The 9,920-nt window shown below is 39.6% G+C and overlaps 1 protein-coding gene across 1 annotated transcript; it reads left to right on the forward strand.

Moving 5' to 3' along the window:
- Positions 1-1,792: 1,792 nt before the first annotated feature.
- Positions 1,793-6,396, forward strand: LOC143846754 (NEP1-interacting protein 1-like). Its single transcript, XM_077355307.1, has 5 exons — positions 1,793-2,059; positions 2,790-2,941; positions 3,640-3,723; positions 3,829-3,999; positions 5,994-6,396. Exons 1-5 carry the CDS (start codon positions 1,909-1,911, stop codon positions 6,114-6,116), a joined length of 681 nt encoding a protein of 226 aa, XP_077211422.1. The 5' UTR covers positions 1,793-1,908; the 3' UTR covers positions 6,117-6,396.
- Positions 6,397-9,920: the final 3,524 nt, after the last annotated feature.

Consider the following 9,920-nt stretch of genomic DNA (forward strand, 5'->3'; position numbering starts at 1 on the left):
GAGTTGGGTGCACTAGATGATAAGTTTAACTCATGTTTATTATCTGAGATTTGCTAGCGTCAATAGCAAAAGGCATTTCGTGGAGCCACCATAGGAGTTAGAGTTGGATGGTCTGTTGCATGTTAGAGCAGCCAGAGCAGCCACCATAGGAGTAAAGACAATCCGTTGAAAAGTGAATCTCTATGGCTGCTCTCACATGCAACAGCCCAACCGCAAAATGCCTTTTGCGATGGATGTTAGCAAATGTCTTATTATCTTCATATTAGCCTCGATTACTAGCAAAACGCACGTGACAATGTGAGAGAGGAGGCGTACATTAGGGATTTAGATACAAGGATTTTATAAGTTTAAGCCTGGAGTTTACAAGCTAAAATCTGCATTTTATAAGCTAAAACATGGATTGTACATTTTTCAGATTATAAAATCCATGTGTCCAAATGGCAAATGGTATTGCATTTTTATTTTTTTGGAGAGAGAGAGAGAGAGAGAGAGATTAGATGCATCACTATCAGTCTTGCTGTCTATACTTCTATATGTTATAAAGTGGAGGTTGTTTCTCCATGGTCTCGACTAAGTGAGTATTTAATGCCCAAAAATCAGACTTTCACTTTTCTGTTAAATTAAGAGAATTATTTTAGGCCATGTTTGGATACCCCATGTTTTTGTATTTGGATTTGGATATGAGTTTTGGATACAAAATACATCAATCATGCCCATGTTTTTACGAGAGAGAAAGAGGGAGGGACGTCCGGCAGCTGCTGTAGCAAGGTCGATGAGCAGCGAGGATGAAGGTACTTGCCCCAAATATTGATTTTCAAATAATGTCTTGAGAACAGATTTGAAAATCGGATTTTTTTTTCACTGTTGTATGTGATTTAGAAATTTAAGGATCTGATCCAGAACCAAATCTTAACTGAAATGTGAGAAATCCAAATCTAAATCTTGTGGGTATCCTAACATGGACTTAGTGAATTTAATATCAGGCCTTCATTAATAATAGAGGGAGAATCATAAAATGAAGTTCCCTTCTAAATAAGACTAGAATCACAGTGGTTCAAGTGAACATTTTCCATGTGTATCCAAACCTTCTAAAAACAGAAAATTCTGGAAAATTTTCCATAGAAAAAAAAATTCCTGCAAAATGTTGCTGTATTTGTCTGGTCCTCCACCCGAAGGCTTAGAAAGCTACAAATCTGATGGTTACGGTTGTCCAGATGGATTTTTTTGCTGTCCAATCCACAATTGGGCCCACTATTCAACATTCATTAATCACATATGTATCTTTTGGGAATTGATATTTCCACCCCCTGCTTCAGCTCCTGAAAATGAGTTGAAATACAGTAATTATTCAACCACTGATACTCGGGAACATCGCCGTGTTAAAACCCCACCCTCTGGCTGAAACGTGGCATCTCATTGAAACATACTTCTTTTATGTACCACATGCAAAAATCGGTTCTATTTCACAAAATGCAAAAAAAATAAAATCACATGCCTTCATTCGAACCCAATTTCATATAGATATACATTTAATTATTCAATGTCTATAAAGAGAAGACTTAGCCGAGAATATATAAATATTGATACTGCCACCCCTTGTTAAATTAAATAATTACCATTTCCAATTAACCCATCATTTTTCAGCCCACTGCTTCAGCACCTTGTTTTGGGTTCTCACAGCTGTTGCAGATAGACAGACTTTGATTACACTGTTCTTTATTTTGCTAGAACTAAAAGCAAAGCTCTTACCTATTATAAATGCCATGTTGTGCTCCACATTTCTCAAGGTTTTTTGTTTCTTTCCTCTCCAGTTCTTACATGCATTTTGGTCTTGTTCAGAGGTACTTTTTTTCTTGGGTGTGGCAAAAGCGGTTTTCCGGCATCAAAAGGGCTGTTTTCAGGTAGAGAATGGTAGTTTCTGGTTGGATGGAAGGTTTGGGAAATGGGGTTTTGTTGAGAAGGGCTGTTTTTGTAAGGATAGATGGCTTTGTAAACGGGTTTTTGTTAAGAGCTTTGAGAAGGGCTGTTTTTGTAGGACTCGCTTGTGTTTTTGCATCGGGTAGGCTCCCTTTGGACTATCTGCTCATGTTTTAAATAATTAATTTCATCAATTAAAAGATGGGAAATGATATATTCGCCCATTTTTATTACAGGGGACAGCCCATTCTACTGTAAACGAGTACTCATAAATACACTAGAGGGGCTGTCCCAAATTAAAAAAAGGGTCGAATATAGATGAGTTATTTATTGTTTTTTTTTTTAACCTTCAATAGTGACGAATGCTAAGAAAAAGGATATGTAAATAGGGTGTGTCCCAAAAACCAAAAACCATTTCCATAGGATGATCCTAGCCCTCCGATCTGAACTGATCTGAAAATGGAGATTTCCAAAAATCATTTATGGAATCTTCTACAGATCGGAGGGTTACGATCATCCTATGGAAATGATTTTTGGGGCACAAACTATTTACGGTGTGCCCAAACAGATGAACGGTTTGGATCATAAAAAATACTTTTTTCAGACTTCACGTGTTTTCACGGCCACCCATCATATAAATTAAATTCTCGTAGGGGTAATACACTGGCATTTTTGTTCTTTTATTTTTTATGAAGAACATTTTTTTCTTTAGCGGTGACTTACTATGATGAAATTCAAACACATGGATAATCATCTAGTAAAGCCAAATTTAGTTAAAAAGGGGGGGAGTTTAATAATAAACAAACAGATAAATAAGCAATCTGAATTGACATAATTATCCCTGACTTCTTTTTCCCTTGACTTTCTCCTAGTGGGCGCCCTCGTAGGGATAATTACTGGAGCGGTTTCCGGCCAAACCACGGAAACAGGTTTTTTGGGCGGAGCCGGCATAGGCGCGGTTGCCGGCGCGATCTTGGCCGTGGAGGTGCTCGAATCGTTCATTAATGGAGACTCCTTATCAAAAGTTAGTAATACCACCCAACTTTGCTACAAGATCCGGTATATTAAATTATATTGAGGGTAGAACTGTCATTTAGAAGATCAGTGCTTCCCCATTGTTTTTAAGGGAATTAATCATCGTACGAATGGCCTTTTGCCACATGTATGGTGATAGGGTGGATGAATGTTTTTGGCCATCACCAACACCCAGCATAATGCCGTTGGTCCCACTCTAATCGAACGATCCTATACCTTTGATAAAAATTGATGAAAAAGACATCCTTTAAAGCCGTTGATTTTTGCATGATTCAATCCTGCGAATGAGATCTCCGTTTAGCCATCCTAGTGATGGCTCCTCCCATGAAAGGTTCCAACTTCCAATCAACATGCAAATATGTCACGTGTGAGCTCACCATTTTCTAACATCAAGATGAGTTCGTTTTGCCAGTCGATCAGAATTTCTTGTGGGTTTTCTCAATTATCATGTCTAGAGAGTCGTTGGCTAGTGACTCGTTTACTAGCGAGTTGAGTCAACTCAAACAAGCTTTTAGTTGACTCAACAAGTTTCAGGAACTGATTCACACTGAGCTTTGGTGTATACAGAATGATTACTTGCTATAAGTATGATTATTTTGCGTTTATTGGGATCTTGATAATTGAGAGCATATGTCTCTGTTTAATGAAGCATGCAGTTAATTTGTTATTTTTTCCCCAAAATTCCAGATTGCCATCTTTGCCAGCCTCCTAAACGGGAAGATTTTCCGGGAATGGGTGAGCCCAGCAATGCTCAAGGCATATGAGTGGCAGGTTAATCCTTTGGTTGTTTCACATCCTTCTCACCACTAATCTATACCATTTTCCTCATACAACATGAAATAAATGCTTAGCGTCGTCAATTATCACTAATTTCAGATTAGCACTCTTGAGAGTGGAGATAGAGAAAGCTCCTCTGACATTTTTGATGTGGGAAGTGCCAGAGCTGTGCCGCTGGATTTTGTCAAGAAGCTTCCTGAATTCAATGTCACTCACAGCAAGACCATGGACTCGTGTGGAGAGAAGATCTGCTGTTCTGTCTGCATACAGGTGAGCTACATTAGTGTTTTAAGTAATTTTAAGTAGTGGTCTTAAGGTATTGTTAGGATGGTACATGACAGATTAAGTATAGAGGAGCCATCTAATGCATTGGTTATACACCAGAATTCAATGTATGAAACTATGAATAACTCTTCAGCCCATATCTATTTATCTAAACCATTGATCTCTAGTCAATGAGTGCAGTGTTTAAAAACCCAGACTCAGACAAGAACTCAGCCATGTTAAAAAGGAATCAACTTGGTTACTTGGGTGAGAGAGGCACAGATTTTAATTAACTCAGGGCGGAAACCCCTAAGAAAGATGATACATTTAAGCATGAACTAGGTTTTTTATTTTGGTACCGACTTAGTAGGGTAGAGCGAACTTGGCTAAAGTAGAAGGAAATCAGATGATCGACTCAGGGAATTTTTAAACAGTGCTAATCTGTCATGCTCTAAATTTGTACATACCGGATGTTCCAAGCTGGCCCAAATGTTATTGGCACATCTGCATTTAAAAAGTTCATTGATCAAACGGCTACGATCATTTGATTCGGTGTGGTTTTGGTAACTATGAGTCTATGACCAGTGTCAGAAGTGTCCATCTGATTGGGCAAGAGGACTGACTGTGTCTATATAGAGAGTATCAAGTGTATATTTTATGCTGTTTCTTACCTATTCTGTCGGCTACGTAAGAAACCGTCACACATGCACCTTATTTCCTTGTCATTTCCCAAAATGGCTAGTTTATTCACGTGAACTGGTCTGGTAAAAAGCTCAAAACAGTTGCATTTTTAAATGGTTATGGGTAGGTTGCCCATTGAATGTTTAATTGTTTAGTATTCTCTTATTCGTGCGAGTTTGTGTTGTTTTGTGTTCATTATAGTTGGTGGAAGATGTGGGCCATTTTATAAATGGGCCACAGTACCAAAAGCATTTTGATTAGACCACTTTAAAAGGGTAACATTAATGTTCATGTACACTTGATTTGCATCAAGCAAGTATAGTTTATGTGGGCCCACGTATCATTTAGTACCTCCATTTCTTTTTTGATAGGTAAGCTGGGATTTGGGCCCACCGGTCTACTAGATAAAGCAAAAGATATCACACTCACAAGTTGCCACCCTATCCGGGAACACATAAGAGAGGAAGATCCAAAACTCGGGATAGGCAAATACTAAACCTAAGAGTTTGAACTGCTTGATGCTCAGTGAATTACATAAGAGGAATTCTAGACTGAAGGGAGACCTTGCAAAAAAGAGGTGAAAGGGCTCTCCTATTGGCTGCACATCACCATCATGTTGCATATGGTGATGTGCAGCCAATGGGGGAGCCCTTTCACCTCTTTTTTTGCAAGGGCTCCCTTCAGTTTAGACTTCCTCACTACATAATTGACTAGCTCAATGTGAGTATCTTCGGATCTTTGAGAGCATCTTAGGCAAATTTTGTTTTGGAACCTTCTGCCATTCCTCTCATTCTGGGCCCTCTTCTTCACTGTGCTTTTGCTCATCTGCCCATGATACTTTTTCCTTCAAACTTCTTGCCTTAGGCTCTCTGTTTTACCCCAACTCACTTTCATTCATCTTTAATGTTTCTAGATCCTCTATTTCTGTTCCAACACTTGCTTTAGTCTCTGTTTTTGGTGACATAAGCCCCTCATCTACCCATGATACTTTTTTCTTTCAAACTTCTTGTCTTGGGCTCTGTCTCACCCCGACTCACTTTCATTCATCTTTGATGTTTCTGGATCCTCTATTTCGGTTGGATCATCTCCACTGTCTAAGGGGACTTCAATAGCATTTCTTCTTTTGTTTAAACCTTTAAATCAGCTATGCTGTGAATTGTACATAATCATGTCGGGGTCAGTTGCATGGAGACAGCTATCCCTGGATACCTAAATAGTTCCTATATGGTCATTATTATTGTTTTAGTTTGTTTTGGCCTAGGGATGGCTTTTTTTGAAAGGATCTTCTAAGTTATTGGGCTTGTGTTTTTTTCCCCCAGGATTTGAAAGCTGGGGAGAGCGCAAGGAGATTACCTATTTGCAGGCACGTTTTCCATTTGAAGTGCATAGATAGGTGGCTACTTAGACATGGATCTTGCCCTCTTTGTAGGCAAAATGTTTGACGTTGCAAAACAGAAGCAATGTATAAAGAAACAGAAAATGTGAAAATTTCCTTTCAAAGTATAAGAAAGTAACATCTGACTACTGAAACTGCTGCATTTGAAGGGCTAAAGTCTTTCAGACCAGCCCATTTGTTGTTAGGCCCATAATATAATACGAGTGTTGTATTAAGCGTGATGATAAATTCGCACCCCCTGTAGAATAATACAAACCCGTTTTAACATGAAGGAAATGGGGGACATCAAAATACAAGAACTGCCAACAAGTAGTTTGATAACCCCATTTAGAGGGTTGATGACCTCCTTTTAGAGACCTGATAACCCCCATTTCGTCCCTCTCTAACAATTTTTCAATTGGCAATTTTTCCTAACGTGAATTGTGTGCATACTTTGAGGTAAGAGATCATCGGCGTTTTTTAATGACTTAATACAAATGTTGATCCAAGGCTTGCTTCCCCCTACTTTTCATATCTCTGAAATAACTGGATTTTTCTAGTATCGTTTCACTGCAGCTATGATTGTGTTGTCATACGCTTGTGAGCATCTTTGCATCTGTATCTGACATTGATGAATATTAAGATTCAATAATACACTGGTCAAGCATCTGGGTATGATATTTCTTCCAGCAACCAGCATGAAAAGCAAGTGGTTTTTTTACTTTCAACTTGTGTACTCAGATTTTTAGCTCCTCACTTTTGAGTCCCACTTTTACCTACCATATGTTTAGGGATTTCAGCAGGATTTGGATGATTTTTCCAAAGTACAATTAAGGATGGTGTTACAGTGAATCAAGCTAACGAATTGAACAGGCCTACCTCTATCAAACTATATTTATACGGAACTTGCGTGCGAACTGTGAGCTAAAACTGAACCAAGCAAACCGGTAAAGCAGATAACATAGGTTTGAATTTTAAATTTATTCATAGCTTCTATCATGCATTCATGCAGTGAAAAGGAGAGGCCAATGAGAAATATTGGCAACAATAATCTATCTATCAAGAGGACAAAAGAAGGAATTGCCATTGTTCTTCTATAAGTAGATGAGACATCATCACCTTCATAGAAAGCAGCCTGAATGAAATCCATACCTAGTGTTGAAGTATAAATGATTAAATAACACCAACTACAACGGCTTAAGCTTTTGGAGTAATTGGTTGTTTTCACATGGTATCAGAGCAAATTGCCTGGGTTCAGAACTCCTTGATATTAAAATTCCATATGCCAACCCAAAAGAGGTGCCATGTGTAGGACAATCGTAAGAAGAGGGGCGCCACACGTGAGGGGGAGTGTTGAAGTATAAAAGATTAAATAATGCCTTCTCCAACGGCTTAAGCTTTTGGAGTAATTGGTTGTTTCACATGGTATCAGAGCTATAGGTTCTGGGTTCAAAACTCACAAAATTCTTTGAGTTGTTTACAACTCCTTGAGTTGTGAGGCCAACCCAAAGGAGGGGCCACCCTCGAGCAAACAAGGACACTCGCTTCCACAGCGATCACACTACTGGAGTGGAGACCCGTATATCACACCGATGAATGTCGCCACACGTGAGGGGGAGTGTTGAAGTATAAATGATTAAATAACACCAACTCCAAGGGCTTAGGCTTTTGGAGTAATTGGTTGTTTCACACCTAGAATGGCATTAAACCAAGGTTTCCAAATGAAGGATATAAGAGCTCTAAAACTCATGAAAAATGTTGATGTCAGAAGATCATCTTTTGCTATAGAGTTGTCAGAAGCTCTGAGCATAACTAATGAATTGGACCTTCTCTCCAAGTTTGAGGTGCAAACCCATTTCAATTCCTAAGAAGTGAATAAAATGTTAAATGTGGACGAAGGTGATCCTGTTCACAGTGCAGTGAAATGGCAGAGAATGGAGAGGGAGATGCAGAATATGCCTCTTTTTGAAGAGGAGTAGCTGGTCTATACTTGACGTGAAAAACATTTCCAATTCTAGCAAGCTTTTCATGATGCAAAGAAAATTTAAAAAAGCAGAGGCCCAAGCCAATCGTGCCCTTGAGATACCAAAGTATCCACATGACAGGTTCCCTGTAAGCGGATGTGGGTTCGTGCATAAATTGGCACCTTGATTGACCGAATATGAGTGATATGGGCGTGCCATTATGAGTTATGTGCGGGCTACAAAGATGCTTATGCATGGTGTTGTGTCTGCATGAGCAGTGCCATCGAAGGAGGACAACTTCATGCCAGAGGCACATGGAGTGGAGAGTGACTTGGCCCCGAGCATATCAGTGCACTCTAGTAGTTCTACGCACGCTTGGCCTGAGTAAGTTATTACGTTGCCATCGTCATATAGCAGTAGAAAAATGGATCCTTGATATCTATGATGTAGAAAGACAGTAGCCATATTTATTGCAGTCAAAGCCTCGCTCATGCAGAGCAGTGTTGAATCATAGAAACCAGGACTGTAGAGACAGACTGATTTAAACCATTGATGGCCTTATGTAGGCAACGTGTGGGAGATGGTCAAGCTGGATTTAAGAAGCACAAAGGCTAGTGCATGTAGACCACTTCAAGAAGCCCTCCATGACGAAGGGTGTTGCGAACATCAAGTTGGTGTAAAGGCCACCCTTGAGAGCACACTATAGAGAGAAATAGGAGAATTATTGGAGCGTTGATGACGGGGCTGAAACAGTGTTTCAAAATGTGAATGTTGGCCAAAACATGACCACAACAAATCATAGTTGACTCAGCGCGCCCTAGTAATCGATTGGCGTGTCTGAGCACTTAGTTGACGCGGTTATAACTCGGGAGAGTCAAAGGAGTTTTAATTGATTTGGTAGTGAAAAAAAGGGGCTCGGACAAGAACTCAACCAAGGTAAAAGAGAGTTGACATAGGCGAGTCGACGATTGTGCTGTTGGTGAAAACATTTGGCCACAAGGTGTGAGTTGTAGTGCTCGAAAGTTCCATCTAATATGAGCTCGGTTTTGAAGACCCACTTGCATCAAACTAGATTATCATTCGGAGGTGTTGGCACGAGGGACAAGTGTTGTTCCAAAGTAGGGTGTTGAATTCATTCCGCATGGCGTCCTTCCAATGTGGAATTTTAATGGCTTCAGAGAAGCACGTGGGATCGGGAACTGAAGCCTTTAAGAGAACCGAACAAAAAAACTCAAATAGTGGGTGTTTCGTGGATAACATGAGCTTAGGCTTTTAAATGCCATCTTGAAGGCAAATCACCATTGAATGACGTGACGTGCCTGGGGTTGGGGGGCGTAAGGACAACACTTATGGCACAGACTCAAATGAAGACATGGCATTTGCATCAAGGGAGGATTGTGTTATCTGTTTTGATGAGGTCAGTGGAAAATAGCAATAGGTGGAGCAAGATGCAGACAAAGTCGAGGGAAAAAGATCAAGCCATTAAAGAACCACAAATGTTGTGTCGCTTGCAAAGGGAAACAATGACTAGTCAAAAACAACATTCGTGAAATGTATAAAAGACCATTGTGTGGATTGATGCATTTGTAGCCTTTTTATTGAATTCCATAGCTGAGAAAAATACATTACTTTGTTTGATGATTTAATTTGGATTTGTATGAGGAAAAGAGATGATAGTAGGTGCAACCAAAGGCCCGAAGACCACTATAGTTTGGTTGAAAGAGAAGCAGAACTTTATACAGAGATTTACCCTTCAGAGTAGGTGTGGGGAGAGCGATTGATTAAGTAAACACTTGTTTCAAAGCTTTCAAGCCAAAATAACTTTGGAAGTTGTGCATGATCCAATAAGGTGAGTCCCATGTCGACAGCATGTCGATGCTTCTGTTTAGCGACACCATCTATTGTGA

The sequence above is a fragment of the Tasmannia lanceolata genome, unplaced genomic scaffold (assembly GCF_043159265.1).
Source record: "Tasmannia lanceolata isolate RefF3 unplaced genomic scaffold, GAP_Taslan_0.1 ptg000015l, whole genome shotgun sequence".
In the NCBI taxonomy this organism is placed as follows: domain Eukaryota; kingdom Viridiplantae; phylum Streptophyta; class Magnoliopsida; order Canellales; family Winteraceae; genus Tasmannia; species Tasmannia lanceolata.

Bases quoted from the DNA above. Each gene is read 5' to 3' on its own strand.
- LOC143846754 (XM_077355307.1), top strand. From the start codon at position 1,909: ATGGTAGTTTCTGGTTGGATGGAAGGTTTGGGAAATGGGGTTTTGTTG. The intron at 2,060-2,789 runs GTAGGCTCCCTT...ACTTTCTCCTAG, and splicing joins CGCTTGTGTTTTTGCATCGG to TGGGCGCCCTCGTAGGGATA. The intron at 2,942-3,639 runs GTTAGTAATACC...CCAAAATTCCAG, and splicing joins ATGGAGACTCCTTATCAAAA to ATTGCCATCTTTGCCAGCCT.